Source organism: Necator americanus, chromosome III (genome assembly GCF_031761385.1).
Source record: "Necator americanus strain Aroian chromosome III, whole genome shotgun sequence".
Lineage (NCBI taxonomy): Eukaryota > Metazoa > Nematoda > Chromadorea > Rhabditida > Ancylostomatidae > Necator > Necator americanus.
Genome location: NC_087373.1, coordinates 14766401 through 14790279, shown reverse-complemented (window position 1 = coordinate 14790279; position 23879 = coordinate 14766401). Strand labels below are relative to the sequence as shown.

General features: G+C 39.3%; 2 protein-coding genes across 3 annotated transcripts; one reads left to right on the top strand and one right to left on the bottom strand.

The window, feature by feature from the left end:
* Positions 1-6383: 6383 nt before the first annotated feature.
* On the top strand, positions 6384-11404 carry RB195_009613 (uncharacterized protein; the record flags this gene model as incomplete). The annotated part of the gene is made up of 4 exons (XM_064190239.1): positions 6384-6612; positions 8238-8352; positions 8413-8491; positions 11303-11404. 4 exons carry the CDS (start codon positions 6384-6386, stop codon positions 11402-11404), a joined length of 525 nt encoding a protein of 174 aa, XP_064047822.1.
* A 5408-nt stretch (positions 11405-16812) lies between these two features.
* On the bottom strand, positions 16813-23627 carry RB195_009612 (uncharacterized protein; the record flags this gene model as incomplete). Of its 2 annotated transcripts, none has more annotated exons than XM_064190237.1 (12): positions 16813-17091; positions 17210-17331; positions 18067-18159; positions 19738-19918; positions 20227-20343; positions 20537-20661; positions 20719-20776; positions 21323-21483; positions 21554-21659; positions 22146-22274; positions 22381-22533; positions 23457-23627. In XM_064190237.1, 12 exons carry the CDS (start codon positions 23625-23627, stop codon positions 16813-16815), a joined length of 1695 nt encoding a protein of 564 aa, XP_064047820.1. The 2 variants fall into 2 exon arrangements, with proteins under 2 accessions (XP_064047820.1, XP_064047821.1); XM_064190238.1 differs by having other exon boundaries at positions 22179-22274.
* Positions 23628-23879: the final 252 nt, after the last annotated feature.

The following is a 23879-nucleotide window of genomic DNA, read 5'->3' as shown; positions in this document are numbered from 1 at the left end:
TAACGTCATATCAGTGAACACACAGGAACAAAATAAATGAACGCTTTCAGTAGTCAGTACGAATGCGCCACGATTGCGTTGCTATGTAATAAACAATGCTGCTTGCTGTCTTCAGAGAACATGTTTAGTAATCCGGATTAGGTTCTTCCAGCACATCTGATTTTCTGGTACAAAATCATACTCGCTAGTCTTTGCCTCTCAAATACGCTAATAGGCACGTGTAATAAGCACCTTTGTCTTCACTTGGACGGCCGCCACCTGCGTTGGATTGTCGCGGGGTAGAAACGAGTGTTTCTAGCATAGAAAGGTCGAGCATTGCAACAGGTGCGCCGAGCTTAATCCACCAAATAGTCAATGGCTATAGTTACATAATGATTAACGTAGTTCTATAACGCCGTTATTGTGAGACGCGAACGGCTTGCTGCAGTCCTATAAATAGATCGACACTATAATTGTACAGATTTCGGCAGAGGTCGATGCTATAGGTTCTCTTTGGAAGTGAGAAGAGACGGAGACAACTCAAGAGCCGACAGAATAGTTGGTAGGATTTTAATTCTAAGTCCTAATTCCAACGTGGTTCTACAGGCAGAATCAGCTGTTTCGCTTTCTGTATACCAGGAAAACAACGAACGACTCTGGAAATTTTCCGCATGTCTGTCTCAACAGTATAATTCTTGTAATTTCTCAGGCGGGTGTAGTGCAGCAAGTAAGAGGTTCGCGGTGACAGGACTTTCGAAACTGCCTTAATGCTGGTCACGCCTTTCGTCCCTCCTTTGTCGATGATTTAGTACCAGACTCGTCTGGAGGATAAAAACGCTGACTTGACACATAGGCTGGCCCCCGCAAGTCACTGTATAGGCAAAGCATGTGTTAGTAAACCTAAAACGATTCTAAACTGCAGTGAACGCTGTGGAATGATTAATTCTAGCCACTCTATCCTCTACTTCTCTTTATCCTTTAATTCTTGTCATTCATCATGGCAGGGCATAAGTAAGCCTTAGTTTTGCTAAATGATTGTTTTGTACATGCGCTCAGGATTCTGTCACTTCTCAGGAAGTTCGGTAGCTTACAGCGCTGGTAAAATGGTGGTAAGAAGGGAAGAAAAGATCTTCAAAACTCACCTCGAAATTAGAAATTTTAAATTTTGAGACCAAGATAAAATAGTATTATTAGATGGGCTGCAAGCCCTTGGTTAGGCCGGATACGACTTGAATTATCTTCTCAAGATCTGCAAGAAAAAGAAATGTCTTAGAGAGACCTTCAAACGGTGCACTTCAAGCAATGTATTTTCCGTTTTAGCCGGGGACCGCCGATGAGGTCTTGGTGTGAAGCGGTTAGCGGCACAATCTATGTGCTTCACCATCCAGGAGACCTCCCATTTGCTTCTTACAACGCATATGGAACCTCTAGTAGAAACTAAACACTAGGGGTCGTAAGATATAAACATACGTTTGTTGACAAAAAACCGCCCGTTTTATTTGTGCGGATTTCGTTCTACAATTATCGTTATCAATCGCGATTATTTTCTTAGTACTATAAACTCACTATCAATACCATGGATTCATGAAACCTCGAAGAATGAAAAAGTTCCTCGCTTTAGCTTCGGATCGATGGTTCAAAAAATACAGTTCACAACTGTAGTGCCATGCTAAGTTTTTTTTTCTTAAAAAAAGATTATTTGGTGCCCAAAGGCACGTTATTTTTCTGTTCTTTTTTTTCTGACAATAATTTGTGGTTGGAACACTTTTGAATTGAAGCATAGTTTTATGGCAGTTCTGACAACATTTTTCTTTTCCTATTTGCGATTCTCTATTTCTTGGTAATATTTTTCCTACTTAACTAAGAAATGGCTGCACTTTTTTTCAACTGGAATAGTCTGTTTCTTTCCTTTTCCACACAAAATAGCCAAAGACTTACTTAAAATAAATCCTTTAAAGAGTATTTTCTAAAAATGCTTGCTACTAATCACTATACTGTATGAAGTTTACCGTCGTGCTGGAGAGAAAAAAATGAACAAACCAACATGATTCCTTGATGCTGGGCAGTCATGTTTACACCACATCGCTGATCCCCTCATATTCCGTAAATGTTTACGGTACGAATGCCATTAATACGACTTTGATAGGAGTGAATCTGATTCATTGACGCGCGATAACGACGACATGATCTCACCTCGGTAACGCACGATTTGCTGCCGATTCGACCTCATCGCAGCGATCGTTACGCAACGTCATCCGTCTATGCGTAGGCAATCCGTCATCACAGCATGCTTATTAGATGCATAATATACAATGTGATATGCATCTATTCATTATCTCAGCACCTTTCTCATAGTGTTCAACGCCTTTGTCGGATATATCGTTTCGATGATAGACGGGCTTAAATTATAGCTGCTCTACAAAGTTCTGAGTCGTATTATTTAACGAGGTAGAGATGGGAAAAGTAGGAAAAAGAAGGAGAAATTCCTTGAGAACCACACAAATTCGTAATCCGAAGGATCAACGACTACGTTGATGTAGATCTACTATGTAGAAGAATAAAGGATATGCCGCTCGGCGTTGGTTAGTTCTTTTGAGACGCGGAAATGCGTTCGACTTCAAACTGTTGTTCTCAAACTCAAACTGACTTCTTCGAGGTTTAGTGGCGGGATGCTTTTTACAAAATGACTTGTGGATGACAGTTGATGTGTTAAGTCAGTGTTTTTATGTTCCTGAACAAGTCTAATTTCAATTTATTCGTCCTAAGAGGATGAAGAGCTTGACTGAGATAGGTTTCGGACCTTTGAGCGTCCCTAGAATCACCTTTGTACCTCTTACCAACTGCGTTCCACCTGCCTCACTACCTATATAATTTAGGTACTGAAAAACATCTAGAACGAGTAAATTCAGTGAATTCGAGTCCAAGTGCGAGCAAGTCTAGGAGCCGTTCCCACAACCGAACAGTTGTGATGTGCTGCTGCTTGTTACGTAAAAAAGGGAATCAGAATTATTGAATGTACGTGAAATAACATCTGCGAATCTTGCTGATTCACAATAGACCGCATGCTAACGCAGTTTGTGCTTCTTTCTTCAATCGCATTCGAAATTGTTAGGCGGCCTCTACCAACTCGGAATATTCTCCCTACTTTCTTTCCCTTTCAGCTCGAAGTGGATGCTTCAAGGACAAAACATAGCTATTCATGAAATCGAGATGGGTTTGAAATGAAGTAAAAAAATGTTGAGGATATTTTAATATTCCTGCAGAGAGTCTTGTCTTAAAATGCTACAAACGCAATCTGAATCCAGTACAACCATGAATGGCAATGCATGTCGTTGAACGTTCATTACCGTATTCACCGGTTATGTTAAGTTAAATTAAGATGTTCGGAGAAGATTCACAATCTTTCAAATACACAGTCGACAGCAAGAAGATTTAATGAATCGTGCCAATGTGTTGGAAGTTTGCTTCTTTTCATAATTCTTTCAGTACCGTTAGAAGTATGTACATAGAATTGATTGAAAGAACCTGTGAAGTAAGAAAAATACTAGTGGAAACAAAGAAACAATGACAATTCCAGGTTTTATAATAAGATAACACAGACATTTCAAATCTATTTACTTGGAACATCATTAGTTCACGGTGGGGTTAGGACCATGCGATTCATATTCAATCATTCGATCAAGTGCAACATTACTTTTTCTCCTTTGTGAGAATTGGCATCTTTGAGAAGAAAATAATGTGATTGAAATCACCTCAACGTTAGTAGAAGATTTTGCTATTTGCGTGCAACTGAGGACTGATTTAAGGGGGACTATCTGGCAGTTTCTGGAACCGGAACAGTGCTATGGTTCTCTCAAAATCATAGTTATTAATCACTTATCATCAAATCGTTAATACTCTTCATAATTAAAATCTAAGTTTTATTGGGATGTGTTTATGAGATTAAAGGATGTTCTATATGGTATATACATCTTCAGAAACAATAAACATATTTCGAGAGAAAATTAATTTTGATCAATTGCAGCGTTATTAAAGATTCTCTGCGTACATAGTCCAGTCCTTTAGGTACAAACATATGTGAGTACACGCAAGCGTGCACATAAGTTACGTGTGAACATAAGCGCTTAGGTATAATGGAAACATACGCAGATTTGGATATCTGGGATAACGGAGAAATGAGTCCGTGAAGTGAAGTTCTGAAGCTAAGACACGTTCATCTTCTTACTTATTCTCACAGTGTCATCTACGCTACGATCGCTGATCTCAAAGCGTATATCTCCGATGATTTCTTGTCGTTTCCTGCTCGTTTAGCATACGAAACAAGTGTTTGTCCCCTGTAATTAGTCGTTATGATATGTATTTATGTTTCTGGCAGAGACGGCAACTTGCATGGCGAATGTCAAAGATGTTATCGGCATACACGGCCGACGGACACATCCTCACTACCTGTTTCGTTGTCGGTCGTTTAGGAAGAGACCGATATGAAACAGAGGTTGAGAATAGGCTAGAAAAAAAGAAACGTCGTATGATGGGGAGGCGACACTATAACTTTATTAAGAATATGGCCATGTTTTTCTGACAAGTTCAAGTAACCACTTTCTCGATTTTATTTTATTAAAACAAAAAAAAAAACCTTTATGATCTCTGCGGAGCACATTCATGCTGAGTAATCCCATAAATAATGTGCTATTCTCTACTTCCTGCGTTTTCCAAAATTGCAATTAGCAGAGTTCTTTTTGCCTAAAATATAAACTTTTTATTATTTTACAATCTTATACAATCTCTTTCTCTTGTGAACTTTCAATGCCTCTCTTCCATTTTTTTTTTTGCTGGAAAAACAGGTTTTGAGTCGATTTGAAAATACGCATTATTCATGGGATCATCCGGACTCACATAAATGAAGACCCATGCTACACAAAGATGTGTTGTGATGGAAATAATTTTCACGGTCACTGAAGAAAAAACCTTGAAAAGTTTGTGTGCCATTAATTACGTGATATCCAAGCACATATGTTTATTCTGCTATTTGATATCCACAATTAAATCAAAACCAATCAAAAGTCAGACAGTCAGGATCATTCGGCTTTTAGCAACTATTCATAGATAAAAAACGATGCAACAAATCAGGAGAAAACGTCCACAATTTACTGCAGTCTGCATCCCTGTCGACGCAAAGGTTGATAGTTTTCGTTTTTGAGTTGTTCAATTCTTTTCAGCAGAAGAATTATCTTTTCGCGAAAGTAGAATGACGACAACAAGAAGAACGTGGTCACATAAGAAAGTTGCGATTTCTAAATACGAGGAAGTAACTCTTAGACCTGAAGAAACTTGATCTCACCTGGGTAAAGTCTTGATCTGCAACGTCAAAATAAACGATGGAGCTTTCCGCATTCTATTCAAAATATCCAAAACGATCTTCTTTTGACTTGTGTAAAAATAACGAAAGAAATTATTCCGCGAATAAAGACAACAATTATAAAGATGACGAATAATAAGTGGATATTTTCTTACTTAATATTGTCTTCAGCATAGCCTTCTTTAACTACTTTGACTTCTTCTGTAAGCATTTGTAGTCAAGTCCTTCCTCCGCAAACGAGGGCAGGTAAGGGAACTTACTTTTTTTCTCTTTTTTACTAACCTCTACTTAATTACTTTTTTAATACCTAATCTTAAGTATTAAACCTTTATCTTAAAATTAGATATGAAAATCCTGCTTAGCTATCAAATGATCTGTAGTTCAGTTTATGTATTTCACCGTTTCATTTTTAAAAGCATTAATTCTGTTATTAATCTTATTCTCACGGTTGTATCGCTTTTGAAATTTATGATATATCATAAATAGTCACTTTCTGTTTGTAATATCGTTAGATTGTACTCAAGAACTGGGCGTACTTCGTCTCTCAAAGGAAACCTCGTTAAGTAATCATTGGATATAGGATTAAGAGGTTGTCTTTTTTATGCTACTTCCCACTAGCGTCCCAATTACAGAAAAATTGGGGCGAATTCCATCCACCGACTATGCCGTTAATTGTTCAGACATTGTTGAAGTAAGTATGCTTTCTTGTGTGTTGGAGATCCTAAGTGCTTTCTAGGTGCAATTTGAAGTAATTCGACTCATGCACGACGTTTCTTCTGAAGCGATTAAACCTTCCTCCTCTTAATTTCCTTCCGCTAATTTCTATCAATTGCCCATCACCAATGACAGCTGCCTGATAGCTACCGTAGTCCGAATTATTCATTTGTGAGCCGGTTAATTTCCCGCTGTCGCTAAAGACATCAATTAACGGGTGGGCGTGGCTTCGGCGTCCGATTGGCCAACTTGCAATGGGCGGGCCCGGATGATTGGTTGCCACCTGCGCGAGGCAAGTTACCGCTGTTCGACTCGAGTTGCACTCCCTCGCAAGATGCACGAGAAACTTAAGTTCGGCATCGACTCAATTCTTGACCCCTGTTTCGGCCGACAATGCCAGGAAAAGGATCTGGTACAGGAGAAAGTTTTGGATCTTCATAGTCCTTCCGCCATCAGCCCTAGTTCGTCGTTTGGCGCCAGTCCGCCAACGCCCATCATCGACAATCGAGCTCTTTTTCCCGCATGGGTTTTCTGTACTAGATATTCAGATCGTCCCTCGTCTGGTAAGCGACTTAACACAATTTCGAAAGTTAGAAATGTCAATGTGTTTCCCATATTATCGATATCTTCTCGTAGAAATGGTTCCGTATAAAAGAAGAAAACCTACCCAATGACCACTTTTACTCATTTCTCCTTCTCCTCACAAATCAAGTTCATTTCGTTCCGACGAATATAAACAAGGACATCAAACTTCTTTGCTTTAATTCAATTAGCGTTACCATAGATCGTGTCTCAGATTCATTGCACCTTCAAATGAAGCAGGTCTAGATGTTTATTGCCGTCCTTCTCACCTAAAGAAGTCAGTGGGAACACAAAAATCGTTTTCCATATAGTTTGTATAAAGAAAAAAGAAGGAATTTTCTAAATGTTCTTCGTAGAGATACATAACACTCTTTGACTGGGACGAACACTTTATGGAACTTCAAAAAATTCCTGTGAATTATTTCTTCCCATCCATCCGTTCAGCAATTATTTTTCTGTTAATGAACTTATTTTACTTTAGTAATAGAATTTGTCCTGCTTTTTCCTCTTCGTTTTATTACTAGCAACGTCTTCGAGTACAGATTGTGCTCAATCAAAACGTGCACCAAAACTAGCTGCTGTAAAACTACCGTAATACGCATTTATGTCTTGCTAAGACGAAATTAGATCTCAATAGCCATCTCCGATTTTGTGGTTTTGCATTCGTAAATAGTAAACATCACAAAAACACCATTGCATGTGGCAGGTACGACAGTGTACACCAAGGGACATCTTAGGAAAATCGCATCTGTTTACTTGGATTAGTCGTTGTTGAGTCCAAAATTCCCATTTGTCGAAAATACAGAATACCTTTCTTACCTTTTTAAAACTTCTTATTTGTACTTAGCTGAAACCGTGAAGACCAGACTAGGATATTTTAATAGCGAAAAAAATAATAGTTTTTTTACAAGCTAAGATTTTCACTAACTGGGAATTTTTAGATAATTTATACAGCATCTGAGGCCTCATGGTTACAGTATACTTGCCAAATACAAATAACACTGTAATGTTACAAGACGGTTGTTTTGCAGAAAAGTGAATATTGGACATAAAGAAAGTACAACATTCGAATGTTCGGCGCTACAGTAGCTGAACGTCGACACCAATCGACGTCAGCACGAGCGCGTTGTTTTACTGCCTTTGTGCGCGCGTGGTTACACGTTATGTGGAATCAAAATTTCCCGACAACTCGTGATTTAGGCGATAAACGGCGCGAATTTCAAGTTACAAGTTGAATTAGTCAGCGAGCGTTTCCCAACTGGGAAATCATTTTACTTTCTTTTAATTAAGTATACACTGGTATGTAGTAAGACTTAAGTGGTACTACCATTCTACAGAAATTTTCTTCTGCATACGAGTATAAATACGTATCTTGTGCATGGTGTTTTCTAATGGTGAATTACTCCTACTGAAAAAATTATATTCTGATATTTTTTTAAATTTCAAACAGGTAGTTTGATTTTCAACTACATGTTCGAAATGAAAAATATCTAAATAAAATAAAATAAAAATAGATTGGAACCTTTCCCCAAATCATTTGACATGTTCCGTCAGTCACTAAAGTTGGTGTTGATAAAAACTACCAAAAACACTACTTGTATTCTAGGCCCTCGCTCACGAAAGCCACGAAAGCGGGATATCTCCGATGAAGAAAAGCGACCGCGTACCGCTTTCACTCCAGGCCAGCTGGATCGACTCAAGAAGCAATTCCTCGATAACAGGTCAGCTCACTTAAGACGACTTTCATTCTCAACGTTAATGTCTCAATTCACTGATTTAAGGTATTTAACCGAAAAACGGCGACAAGAACTCGCTCATGAGCTTGGCCTCAACGAATCGCAAATCAAAATATGGTTCCAGGTGATCAGTTACTCCTCTGTCTATGCTTATTCATTCCCAGACTCTTCGGCCTTTAATTACATGTCTTGCCCTTTTCATAATTAGTCGGCAAACGGTAACGGTAAGAAAGGCGGAGATTACACGCAAAGATACCACCTGTATCTGGGATCTCGTTAGTTGACATGGATGCCGAGTTCTAACGACCCGATTAGGGATTCCCGTCGTTCCGGAGCAGCTGATTCGGACCGAAATCACTTGAGTTATTTGAATTTCGCATAGAAGACGAATTGTGAAGACGGCAAGCGGCAGAAGCGGCTTCTGAACCGAACGAAAGATGTTATCGCGCTAATTGCCTACGCTGCTCCCTCAAGGCAACATGTTTCATTAGAGCGTCAACGAGAGACGTGTCTTAGAGGTGTCAAAGAGATGAGATAAATGGAGTATTTGCCTTGTTTCTTCACTTGTTTCAACGATACTCAGTACCCGTCTGTCGGCGGACTACTGTAATCATAATGAAAAACAAGATATAAGTGGAAAACAACGTCTTATTATTGACATGCACATCTCCACGTTGAAAAAAAAACTAGCACTTTTCAGTCACGTTGAAAAGAAATGCAAAACTGCTGCAAAATGTAGCTTTCGGCTACTTCCTCCAATATACAAACTCTTGGAAAAAGTTTATTCGTTTCCGACACCGTGCTTAACAATGTCGAAGAACATCTGGAAAGCGAAAGGAAACTCTAAGAAACCTGTTTGTGTTCCAGTACATTTACGTCAGAGATAGACATAAGCTTAACTCGATCTAGAAAGTTTTTAAATCAGCACTGGAAGTCTCTGTTTTCCTCAGGCATACCATAAAACTCTGATGAGACTAATTGCTGCAATTTAGCAGGAGATGAGAACGGTTTGTAACTGCCAAACCCACTTTTTTTCTTGAAATCAAGACATGTTATTAAACTCGCTTGTAATCGAAATTGAATACTAATGTGTTTCCAAATGCTAAGTATACTGTCATGTGAAAATTTCAGAGTTCCTAGATTTAAACCAAAACCAGGTGATTTTTTTCGTAGCGCGCTTCGAAAAAGCGCGACGTACGCACGCCTCTCGTCTGCATTACACGAATTCCTTTCTCTCTGTGTTCTGCTCCAATCTGATGCGCATCGCGGCCATCCGGATGAACACATTTGGCGCCGACTATAAATGAGCGCTTTTGCTGGGCTGGTATCCGTACTGGATTTGTTACTGGACTAATGACTTCGATTTTACAAAGGTGCTACTTTTCATATTTTTGACAAGGACACTGATTTGATGCGTCGCTTCAGCTTCACCATTGACCGTATAAAGCATATACGTACGGGAAGGATTGTCCAGCACTAAGGAGTGCTATTTTGCATTCCACGACACTCCGATACTTTACTGAGTATGGATAATGGAGGTCCTTCAAAAATGAGTGTAATAATAGCGAGAGTAAAGCTAGAAGGCCCTCAAAAAGTGGGACCACTATCGTCTCTCTTCAAAACATTAGCAAAGAAGTGTTGTAGTGATACTAGCAGAAGAAAATGACGTGGTTGCGCGAATAACACGAAAAAGACGGATATAAACTTTTAGAATTAACGGTTCGATAAGCACGACAATCCTCGTCTGCGTTAGGTATCTATCTAGGCGATCGTGTCGAATATTCTCATCACAACCCGAAAATTACACGGTGTGAGTACAGTGATGGGGAGAAGATCTTTTACAGGAAAAACTTCTTTAAGTTGCGTTTCTTTTGATCATGCTAACATTTCTTCAATTTGTCTACATTTGCATTGCTAATTCCTGAGAATTGCAGTATTTTGTACATTCGTTGTCTTTGTTGCTCAATTAGCAAAGTAAGCAGAACTGAGCCATTGTTCTCTTACCGTGTATATATATATATATTCATATATGTGCAAAAACATAGTAACCGACTGACAACAACGCGCTTTTTTGCGTAAGTGGCCCCCAATCGTCATTTACGCGCCGTATTTGAAGAAGGAAATAATAGCAGTAAATAGAAATAAGTCCATTAAGTAAGAAGAGCTTTTTAAAGAATTGGTAGATCATAAAAAACCGTTGAAAGGTGAGGAGCTGGGAGGGAGCTGCACTATCACACGCAACGTTGCGTTTCGCAAATTATCGAAGCTCACCGTTGAACTGCGATGCAGACAAAGGGTAATGGACGGATGCTACGCTTTTTCTAAAGGATACGGTCATTTTTTATATCATTGATTGCATATAGTTCCTATTTCCACTCACTTTCCTCCTTTTGGAGGGTTACATAATTGAGTAGCAAAGGATAAAGTGGCGTTGATGAACCTCTCCCGAATGTACCTGTGCGTTCGACATGAATTCAGAACCGTTTGAGGTTCATGAACCCGCGTGGAGCCTTACAGTGACTTGCGGAGGTGGACCGCTGCATCAAGTCAGTGTTTTTATCCTCCCGGACAAGTCTGGCACCAGTTTATCGACCATGAAAGGCTTGGTTTGCATCACGGCGGATTCGAACCATCCGTCGTGGAGTGATTGGAGGCTTCCGAGGATAGTCGAACTTCGTCACAGGACCTGATCGCGGAGTATAAGGGACGTTCTCGATCAAAAAACGATCGGGTTTCGCGAGAGCGAGTTATGTCGGTGGTTTTGAACAGAGTTCCTGAGTCTCCTGGTCAGCGAAAGCTTCTTTTCCGTTCTCCTAGTCACATCGGAACCTTTTACCGATAGCGCTACATCCGTCCCATTGAACAATAGATAAACAAGCACATGTTGTTAATGTAAATGTTTAACTTGTTCGAATAATAGTAACTCATTTTTTAGAATAAACGTGCGAAGCTGAAGAAGGCGACCGCAGAACGACCACCGTTATCCATTCAACTTATGGCACACAGCCTCTACAATCAAAATGCCATCCATCCATGATCTTTTTCTACATTCCTTTCTCTTGTCGGGCTCTATGAACCCATTTGTGATCATTTGTTGTTTTCTCCAATAATCGTTGTGTGTTCCTCGTCACGTTCTCGATTATTCAGACCTCTGATAGCTCAGTTTCTCTGTGTGTGTGCGTCTGCCTGCGTGTTGGATTCGAATTATACGTTCTAAAATGAAATAGAGCTACTGTGTAACTCAAATAGGTGATTATAGTGTGATACAGAGGCGTTGTTACTTCAACGTTGTAAAGATTTTTCTTTATTTTCGATAAATCCATATGAACTTATGTGACATTGCAGATTCACTGTGATCATGGAGCCAAAGTTCTTCATATGGCGCTAATTGTAAGAGATATTCGGATCGCATAGGATCTTAATTTTGTCTTATCAGAAAGCACAAAACTAGGAAACACAGGAAGGAATTGAGAGGAAACTGCATTGTACAGTAACGAATATTCTTCTGATTGATGTCACGATAGTTACTAGTGTAGCGGTATGGCGGTATTCTCTCCACGAACAGCGTCGTTGCAGTACACCTTTGCAGCGTTAATTTTCAAAAAGGCATGTTAAAGATTTAACTAACAATCCCTGAGAAACTCAAACTCAGGATCAGACTGGTTGTAGATTTTTTTGCGCCAGACTGAACCACTTCAGTTTCTGGAATGGCAACGCTTCTCCACTAAGATACAAGACACGTGATTTTAGAAAAAAAATTCGTAATTTTTTTATGGTTGATTTACTTTGATTGACTTTCTCAATCGATATATTATGGTGGATCTGTTGTTGTGTTGTTTTTGCGTCTTGTGTTGTTCTCCGAAAAGAACCTGCAAGCAAAGGAAAGGCTGTGCTCTTGCAATAATAGCGCTCTCACAGCTCTCATTCAACCATTCAGCGAATAGGTGTATTCGTAAATGGCTTTATGATTATGGTTCAACCAGAAAAATCCAGAAATTACTATCACATCAACCATAGCGACGGCAGCAGTATTGTCACTCCGCTTCTGGTGTTTTTTCTAAGAGTAGATAAAGTGGCGTTGAGTAAACTCTCCTGTCTGGTCTAGCAGCTTCTGGATTTCTGTCACTGGACTTCTATCTACCCGATGACCCGAAATGGAGTCCTTACACTCTCTACACTACAACTCCTTATGATTTCTTTGTAGAATAGGTTGTCAGATACTATTGAATGAAATGAATATTCAATAAAAAAGATAATGCTTTATAGTAGAAAAAAAGCTGTAAATCGGAAATAGAAAAGAAATGTTTTCATTCAAAATCGGATTCGTATGGAAGGGGAACTGTTATTGTGCTCAAAAAAAGTTTTCTGGCTATTAATTTAACTCAATTTCAAAATAAAAAGTAGATGGGTAAGATATTCTGGAGTTGCCTGGTGAAATTAAAACTTACCAACTGATTAATGGACGAATAGAAAAATAAGAATAAATAATAATAAGAATAATGAGAAATGCCGTTTTGTATAGGAACTGCGAAACCACCGATGTTTCTTAGTACAGTTTCTTAGCGCAGAGAATAAACTCTTCGGTTTTTCTGCGAAACTTCTCTCAGCAGCATAGAACCTACTAATGGGTATATGTATTGTCTCATATTCTATTTTGAAGACTTCTTTTTTGTTGAAAGAAAAGTGCTGAGTCCTATCTTTCATGCCCACGAGTAAAGGGATTAGTGGAACTGTCAGGTATCTGCTATCTGCCAACAGAAAACAGTTAGACATACGAACTCAACTTAATTAAGTTCAACCGATGTGACAACTGTCACAGTTGATCAGCTCGAGAACGAGAGTCACGATAATATCGCACTTCTTATCGGAACCAGTAGCACCGGAGGCGCGAAAGCGTGGTGCACCGCAGGGAATCGCGCACCGCCTTTTCTCGGCATTTCTTAAGGATGTCCTGAAATAGCATATGACCTATGCGAGTGGTTGAAGGTGAGAGTGTAATCCGTGTGTGTGAACAAAGGAGCGCGACGATGAGGCGATGATGGATAGCGACCTACACATAGGGGCCAACGACGACCGATATGGCAAACGAAGATAAGCGAGCAAGGCGACAACGTCGATGAGCGACATATCTGCGAAAGAACATCGGCTCAAAGCAAAGAAGTGTTGAGAGAATAAAAATAACACAAAAAAGACCGAGTTTATAGGACGAAGCTCATTCATCATATCCTTTAATCACAAATACCCTTATGAAAATGCAGAAATATCCTTTTCCTTGATGGCACGATGAAGCGGCTGTGAGAAAAATTTCATATGGCAATCCTTTCAATTGTTGTTTATAATTTGCATCAGTTCATCCTTATTTTAAGAGCTTAGTGTTTTGCACATGAATTGTAACAGTACTGCGAACCATTTCACCAGATCTGCATGAAATCCTGCGCCATCCATTCCTATTTCGCCATAGGCGGAACGTCTACGGTGGTAAATGTGAGGGAAATTGTGCTAATGATTCTTTTTTTTTTTGGAGATTCCTACTGAACAGCGCTAATGGCGCTGCTTTTTCCTGTCTAAGTCATTCAAAACTTCCTAAATTATGCAGCTTTACTCATTTTCCAATTTTTTTCTTATTTCATGATTTCATTTAAGTGAATTGGAGAACTCTGAGGATTACTTGCAGAGATGATGAATGAATAATACGGAAGGTTCGCAAATGTAGACGAACTTAAAAAGCGAAGGTCACAAGTTGGTTTTTTTAAACGTTTTTATCGCATATTCATTGCAATAAATATTCCATTGTATCGTGCTCGGTGCCCACGAAGGATCTTATCGTATTTCGTGTTCATTGTGTATACCTAAGCGGAAAGCAAGGCAGCGCGATACATCCAATTAATTTCGGGATCTTTTTATCGACGAATGAAATCGCAGTCTCGAGGTTACCTTTCAGTATCGCGACTTCAATTAGATCTGCACATACGATAGACGACGGCAGTGCGGTAAACCGCTTTGCCGTTGCTTGACAGCCGACATTCGCGCAATTAAACGCACATACAGCCACTATTAAGATGATCGCGTTTTAAGGTCGATGTGCTCTGGATTCGAGGTGCTTGTTCCGTGACTCTAATTAGATCTTGTTGCTAGATATCAGCGAAAATGAGTGCGGTAATGGTCGTCGAATTCACAGCGGAGTGACAATGAGGCGCCAATTAGCTGACGAGCAGCGGCGGCAATTCGAATATCACACGCATCCTCAATCAGGGCACTTAATACACTATGCAAATTGAGCGGTGTCTTTAACCTTTCCAAGACTGATTAGCTTGGGATGTAAGGATGTAGCTGGAAGCAAACGAGACGAACGATACATGCAAGATCATCACTGGAGTAAGTGCACTCAATAATGACCTCTTGGGGCTCTTCTCATTTCATTCGTTTGAAAACTCATTTTTCTCTAGGTGTAACGCGTGAACGGGAAATTGTCCAGATTGTCTTCGTAGTCTTCTTGTTTCGAAGCTGCTCCAGGCCACAGGTTCACTTTCCTCAGTGGTCGATAAATTCGCACGAAACTTATCTAGAAGGATCAGAAAACTGACATCACACATCGGCTGGTCAGCGAAAATCATGGTTTGGGCCCCAAACGAGTCATGAAACCTCTGTGATTCTGAACTGAAGAGCAGAGCATGCGTATCCTCAAAGCGTTGCCTATGTTCAAGCACTTTACCCTTATTCTTTAGTACTTGAAGTCGCGCAAAGTGCTCTGTACTAATCCTCACGACTATACTGACAGAAAAAAATGAAACGATAGAGAATAAATTGTCTGGCGTTAATCAATCCGCTTGGGATGCGTCCCCACATTCACTTCAATTCAGAATCGTCTGAGGTTCACGAAGGTGTAACTGGCCTATGGAATGACTTGCGGTGGCTAGCCCATGTGTCAAGTCAGTGTTTTTATCCTTCCAGACAAGTCTGGTACCAATCTTTCGACCCCAGAGGGTGCAGATGGCGGAACCTCTAACCGACTGCGCTACACTCGCCCCGACAGGGAAATAAACTATATAAATATGAAAAACAAAAATAATAAATAAAAACAAAAACAAATCCATGAAAAAATACACTGAAATATACACCATAATGAAATTAGTAAAATAGATATATACTTGTGCTAAATATGAGAATTTTTGGCTATATTTGAATTAGCCATGGATGCTCACCTCCAAAGTTCCAGCCGTATTGGATAAAAATATTTTCATTCTTTCTCTTAGACAATTCTTCAGAGAGAGGTATCTAACTATTGTTATAAACGAAAAAATAAGATAAAAACGATGAACTCAGCACGGTTTTGTTCTAAGTGCATAGAAAGGACAGAAGAGGAGTGAGTCTCAAAACAATTCCTAGTCTTTATTATCGCTTTCACATCTTTGCGATGAATACGTTTCCGCTTTTCAAATATTAACAAACTTATTTTGTTATTTGTTATGAATGCTATTCTATTTGTGATTTGTTTTGTTGTATCGAAAGCATATGGACGAGAGAGAATAGATGCTGTGCTCGTATACATAACAGTTACCAGTTTGAGCTCCCATTTCTGCTACTTGCCGATCTTTTACGGACACTCCTTCACTGTATTTAAATTATTTTCTTCCTTTTGTTTCACTATGTGATATTCTAAACAGACCAGAACGGAAAAAGAACTTATTGGAGATGTCAAAGTAGCGATTTCGTTGATTTTGGAACACCTAGCACAAATTAAGATTAATCTTAAACTAACATACGATCTGTTCCACTCAGGATTCCGACAGTTTTCATGTTGATCACTGTAGGCCTCCTCTTCTAGTCAATTCAGTTTTCTTTGGTTTTTATCGTAAATTCGGAGACATCAAAGCACATATTCGTGCCACTGGATATAGTCCGAACAGAGCAAAGCGGATTTGGCTGTTTCCCCATCACCTTGAGATTCCCGTCGAAAACTATCGGAAAACTCTTCCAAGGAATGGGAGAAATGAAAATCTAGATGAGGAGGCTTTTGAGCATCCCTCATTGAAAGATAAAATTTTTTAAACTGTGCGAGTAAAAATAGCATTTCATAGGCCCGAATCAAATTAAAAGAGAAAAAAAGTCGTTCAGGGAAGTATAATGATTCAAGTGAATGTAAAATATGATTTAGGAATGACAAGGTTTGTCACAAATACAATAATTATAGCTTTATTAGAAACCCGTCATTCATCATAAACCAAATCACCATAGTAAAGTGAGATATAGAACTTAAAAAAAACAGCTACAGGCGACAAACATAAAGCGAGATCTTGACCTTCTCCTAGCTAAAAAGAAAGTTGAAAACAAACAGAGATTTTTTAAACTAAATGTAAAAGTTTCTAGTAAAAGGTTGAAGACATACATACATATGTAAACGAGCAGATCATGAAAAGGATCATAAAAGTATTGAAATTTAGAGAATCACTTACGATCCTTCTTCGCAAAGTAGGTTTCGATAGTTCCCTTCCTTTTTCTTGTAGGTTTAACTACTTCGTTAGGTCGGGGACTGTCCACAAGGACAGCACTGTTTAGACATTCGTCCAGATGCTGATTCACCACTCGATCATCATTCTTCAGAGGAACATTGCAAATTGGACACAGAACTATGTTGGATAAATCGGATGCAGATTCAGAGTTCGCTTCGTTATCCTCGTTAGCAGCCACATCAATTTCTTGTCGCTTTTTCCAGAAATCCAAAATCTGAAAGTGACGGATTACGTCCCTTGATGAGTATAAGTGAGAAATGTGAATGTGGCGCAAGAGGGACGTGCCATCTCGTTGTTGTTTATCTATGAAGGATGAAATACGCATTACTCACCGAGACAGGGGTATCTGCAGGTCGATCATAGGTGAACTGTAAATTACTCAAACGTATCCCCAATAGTCGAATCTCGTTAGGTAATTCTCGGTCGAGGGCCTCTCGAGCAACGGACAATATATCTGAAAAAAAGGTAGTGCCCAGTGAACAATAATTAGTAATAAATAAATAACAATAATTCTAAAATGTTCCGTTTACCCAAGAGAGTGATTCCTCGGATAACCTTGCACCGCACGTTCTCAATTTTTCTAAAGAACTTGTAAACATTCTTTCGCGGAGACGAAATTCTTTTTATATATAATATATATTATATTATTATATATTATATTTTATAGAAACTGCAGTCAAAACAGTTTAGTGAATTAGTGAGAGAGAAGAGGTCACAACTGCTCTCTACATAATCAAACCTAATCCTAAATGAGTATGAAGAATGATTATGTTGCGATGCGATTGCAATGCGATTTTAGGTAACAGAACAAATTCTCCTGTTCGCTTGTGTAATCTCTATACTGCGGCAAGTGAACACGTTTCATTCAGAGAAAAATTTAGGAGGAGTTTTCAACTTTTCACTTGAGCGCAACAATAGAATTGCAAACGGAAAACAACCAAAAGCAATTTCCTGCCATAACATAAGTGTCATAGAAGAGTTAACAGAGAATGCTCGTGCACATGCTCGTCTAAAAAAAAGAAATCGACCCTTAGCTCAAGAATTGAATTTGTCAGTTTGTCGCAAAAAAAAGAGTAGAAAAGCCTGTGTCTTTACGGTCACCTATCTTTTATCTATATCTTTACGGTTTTTTTTTTCGAATAAGACCATTATTAAGGGAAACCACTTAACAAAAAAAAGAACCTCTCACCTTCACGTGTGGATACTAATCGGCCCGGACTGATAGAACGAGTAAGAACGTCGAATGATGACAGCTTCAATTTCAGTGTCACACATCGCCCACCTCAAATAGGTATTGGGAAAATCAATATTTTTAGAACGCTACAGTAACGGCTAACAAAAGCTTTTTCATTACGAATAACTTTTAGGTATGAACGCAGATCTTTGGGACACATTGTGATAGTTTTTTCTCCTATTAAGAGCTTATTCCAGATAACTCACGGGTTTCTTTTTAATGAAGGTCATGTTGTTAATTCAGTCTTCCATCGTTGTTACCAGTTTTAGTTCAATTCTGGAGCAAAGGATTATGCCCTTCAAAATAGCAAGATTTTGACTTCTTGAACTACTTAATCTGGAGCAACTTGGAAATGAAAGTGTTTTCTACTCATCACTGAAGTGAGGGTTGTCTATAACAATATCTCATGTAGAACAATTGTGATATCATACGTCTGGGTTCCACTACATCAACAACAAAGAAGAAACTCATTGGCCGCACATCAGCCAAGAAAGACCACCTCCACAAGTTTTTGTAGTAGAAGATCCTATGGAGGAATAACAAAACGGCCTTCTTTTCCACATACGTGAGTTTCTAGTGGATGAATACAATAAAAATAAGTGAATAATTTGCGTTTGACCGCAGCGATTCAAAATAGAAGAACTTGAGTGTAAGTAAATTGGAAATCAATGTAATTGAAAATTCATATCGATATCTGACAATTACTTTTTCAAAGTTAATATAAAATGCGGGGTGGGTGTGGCGTAGTCGGTTAGAGTTACGCTGTAGCCTCACCGCTAAACTTTCGGACATTGTCCACCTGAGGTGCTCGAGTCACTCGGTTTCAACATGCAGTTCATGCGAGATAACGAGTCTTCCGAGCCATGGACAATGACGATTAGTGGGATTCTGTGTGAGCCTCGCTGTAGAATATTAGGGAAGAGCTATGTTCAAGGAAGATACGCTCCGGATAAGATGCAGGCAAGAGCCCCATCAGCCAATAACAACTGCCCGTTGATTAAATCAAGCAAGTTAAAGGCATCACCCACAGGATCGAGGGTTCGAAACCGTCTTAGTGCCACCGGACATTTCTTCCCTCCGGGGCTGATAAATTCGTGCCAGACTTGTCTGCGAGGATAAAAACATTGACTTGGTAATCGGCTGGCCCCCGCAAGTAATTGTATAAGCCAACACGCGTTCCAAAAACCTCAACAATTACGAAGTGCAGTAGAACGCGGTGGCGCATCCCAACTGGATTGATACGCCAGTGACTTTCTCCTTTTGATACAAAATGTACTGCGTTCTTTCACAAAATAATTTAGCTTAGAAGTGGAGTGAGAGTTAACAAAGATTTTTTTGCATTAGATTATTAAGTGATGGAGTGCTTCTCTAGAAGTTGAACTTTGGAGGGACAAGTTGTTGCAGATTTTTTATATTGTACTTTCTATCTTCTACGATACCCAATATCTTCTTCAATTTTGAGCTCAAAATATTCCAATGAAGAAACAAGTCAAATACGGAATTGAAAACGGAGAACATGGAAGTGAGAATAGAAAACTTCAAAAATAATAAATTAATGCCGTTTGAAGGAAAAACGAGGGCGAAAAAAGACGAGCAAAAAAGAAGACAGAAAAGAAATTTTCTAACCTGCAATTCCTGCCTTAGGCATATGTTTAAGAAGGTTGCTACAAACTTCTTCCATCACTTCTAGGAGAACATCACGATCTGATGTTGGCGTGAAAGTACGTTCGACCGAGATACTTTTTCGATGCGGATCTGATGCAGATGGTCGACCGGGTAGACCAAGAGCTATGCGCATAAACGATTCCTTAATAGTTGTGTTGATTTATGAACGCTACGAAATATAATAAATGAGATCTAAAACAAACTGTTCTGAAAAACCTAATCAAAGCAACAAATGATACATTTAAAAAAAGAGTGAATCCAATGCGAATTTCCGCGTTGACCCGAAGAAAAAATACAAAATCATCTTTCTGTGGATAAAGGCAGTTTAAGAGGATCTTAATTAATTGTTGGTCCATTTTTGAAAAAAAAAGCAACCTAATTTAAACCAAAAACTACCTATTGAGAAATTTATGACATATTCTTGAAAAATCAGTTTGAGGATGTTCATACCACACAGAGAGGAGAGAAGGAAAATTTAAGTGCAACGCGTCTCTCCATAAGATCACCAACTGTCTGCACACCGCATGCACGTAGAAGTGCTTCCGATACCCTGCCTATTCCAGACACCTGCAAAAAAGACTGTTCAAACGGAACCATTTTTTGTAGTAAATTCATAATTAATTGCAAACTCCAGATTCAAATCCACTGCTTCCAACATATCAAACAACACTCCACGAAGTATGAGAGAGCATGCTTGCAAATGAATTAAGCCCAACTTCGCTTTTTTTTCTCGACAGTGCAAAGATGTGTGGAAATAAACCTTTCGGATCGGTAAGGGATGTAAGAACGCCATTATGGATTCGTATGTGTTCTCAAGCTCATATTGTCCATTCGGTTTGTTCATGTCGGAACATATTTTAGCCAACTTGAAACATGGTGCTATTCCTAAACAGAAAGACTAACAGCTACGGAAAGAAAAAAATGAAAGGAACAGATTCGCACCAGCACTACATGTCAATCCAGTGGCTTGCTCGACTCGGAAGCGGATTTCTCGCACAATCTGAAAACTCCATCTGGAGATTTGCAATCACGGCTGCAGTTGCAATCATAATAACCGCAGTTTCAGATCTAACTGATCAGAGAGATATTTTATATCTTATAGAAGAGATACCGGACGAATTTTTTGAATTTTTTTTTGAATTTTAAATTTTTTGAAAAATTTGTCCGGGATCTGTTCTATAAGATGTAAAATATCTCTCTGATCAGTTAGATCCAAAATTGCTTTTTACTGCTTTTTTTTCTAGGGAATTCAACGAAAAATTAATGTAACATTTGGCCTGTCATAGCCACAAAATTCTTTTTTAATTCACTTAAAACATAAAATTTAAGGCACTTTGAATACAAATATGAAGTGCGATTAATTACTGTAATTGGTTGTGACAATTTAAAGGGGTTATATCGTTTCTGTTGAATAGATTAGAGCCAAAATCTATGGTGCCAGTAACAACACAATGTGAACAACACAATGAATGTTGAGAGGCTTTGGATTACTGGGCTGGCAATACAGCCAGCACTGCGGAAAGCAATTCCAAAGCACAAAACAAACTTCTGCTCGGCTCGTCCCAAATTCCACATCATCTTCATAAACTTTCCGCTCTTTTCCACAATTTTTGCACATCTCCACCGACGAAGTAGAAGCCACTTCCTCCACAATAAGAGGCAATCGGCAGATACATTCGCCGCCATACTGACGCCGAGTAAATGTTCCTAAACACAAAGAGTTGACGACGGCATTTGCCTTTGCAGACAAAGCAAATGGAAATAGAAGTCAATGAACTTGGTTCTGATCTGGCTGCTACGTAAGCAGTGAGGTCAAGATAGGCTTCATCCAAAGAACCCATCGATAAATCTTCATCATACTCTGCGAATATAGCCTCGAAAATCTAGAAAACAGAGATCGTGAGGAGGAAAATAAGTCCTTCTAGTTGAAGTAAAATCTGTATCATTTAAATTAAATGCATCACCGCAAGAATCTGAGGCGGTACGGATTTAAGGTGGAGTATTCTTATACGGGATAGCAGATTATGGAGAGGGGAGTGATTCTGTCCATTTCTTCCTAATTGCCATAAAAAACCGTCCGGAAGATGCAGCGCGTGCACAAGGCTGACGCACTCCAATCGAACTCGTTGTAGGAAATAGCGCACCGGAACGCTCGAAGCTGTATCTTCTGGGCCGTTTTTATGGCAATTAGGAAAAATGGACGGAGTCACCCTTCTCTCCATAATCTACGATCCCGTATACGAATACTCCACCTGAAATCCGTACCATCTCGGATTCGTGGGGTGATGCCTTTAAGAGGACTAAATGGTCAGTAGAAGGAAGAAACCCATACAACTGAATAGAATTTAAATTAAAGCTGAGTCTCTTACTGCACTTTCTTGCTTGTACTTTCTGAAATTTACGTCTACAATCTCCAGTTGAGGACAGAGCTTTTTCGCGATAAATCCAGGCATAGCTGCCCTCACCCCAAACCGGCGGGCGATGTAGTTCGAGGTGCTCTAAACTGTTATAACATTCAAGTATAAATAGAAATTCTATAACGTTTGCAAAAAAAGCTTTTGCAAAAGTCAGACAAGGTGTCAATTGGCGCAGCGCCACACTTACCAGCATAGCCATAGATCCAACAGCCATGGGAACAGTGCGAAGTCGAGGATCATCGCGCATTTCTACAGCAGCAAAATATGCATCCATATCAATGTGAACGCAGTCACGTTGCAGATCACGAGTACACTCCAGTTTTGCTACCATTTCATCCATCTGTAGACATGCAGATTTCTGGTGTGAAGAGTGTACTCAAAATTGTAGTTGGTAAGAACTTATTAATTTTGCAAAGCGTTTTGCGTATGAATTTATGAAGTCATACAAGTTGTGGGCATCGAAAAGAAGTCTCGTGTTTTCGCACCTCGTTATACTTCTGTCTATGTTTTCTATTACTAAGCCTACGCGGTTTATACATGGAACCTTTATTAGCCTGACATTCCGGATTTTTCGCCGTCTTCAGAGGCCTAAACAGATCAACCCGTATTTAGGTATCTGAAGAGGACGAAGAAGCCTAAGCATCAGGCTAACAAAGGTCCCATCTGAAAACCTAGCATGCAAACTACCAGAAAGTAGAGGTTCAGTTTTGTTCCCCAATAATATATAAACAATAAAATCCTGTCCCACTCCAGCAATTGATCTCCATTTAACCATAACCTCCCTCCTTACTACAACTCCTAACCTATAGGAAAAGCCCATTTATCTGTTGTTTGCCTAATTTTCATTCATCACAATTATTTCTGCTCTAACTCTTGAAACCCACAAAATAGCATGAATGAAAAGTACGAACTTTTGTGTTAGAGTTTCGCGTCTAGCGCCATTTCTTATGATACATTACTAGTTCAAATAAGTTAATTCAACGAGAGGTGGCAACGCAGTGCAGCGGATAAAACTTCGAGAATAGAAAAAGCAGAGAGTTTGTTCCCAAATCCCTATGTGGCAAAAATACAGCCGGAAAAAGGGAAATGAACTTATGTTGTCTGGAACTCGCGGTATAGAGCCTGGAGCAGTTCCATGATAGCACAGGGAAGAGAGGAATTACTAATGGCAACTAGTCGTGTACTCTGCATCTACATGGAATGATGCCTTCTCAACAACATAAAATGAAAAAGAATGGAACTAGTTTGTCGTAGGCTTTGCACCTCTTTTTCAGCTCGAGCCCACTCGGCTGGTGTAGCCGCCTCCAAACGTTTCTTTATTACAGCCGTCTTCTCATCTATCCTTTGCTGCTGCTTCTTGGAAAAATTTGAGAAGTTCTCGCTCGTGTTGGATTCGATAATCCTAGTTATGCGTTCCTTATCCAGGCCAGACATGCCGGCCTTATTATCACTGAACGTTAACATCGCCCCAAATTTGGCTGGAAAATTGTGCGATTAGAACGCGGAGGTACATCTCGTAAGGTATTCTTTCGAGCTGGCTCGGATCAAACAAATACATCGGATTAGTTGCAAAAATTTCACTTCTGATAAAGATAACCTTAACAACACTCATGGCTAAATGAAGATGTGAGTATTGAAAAGACGGAATAGTGAAAAAAGTGGATAAAATGTGCAAGATTTAAAAAT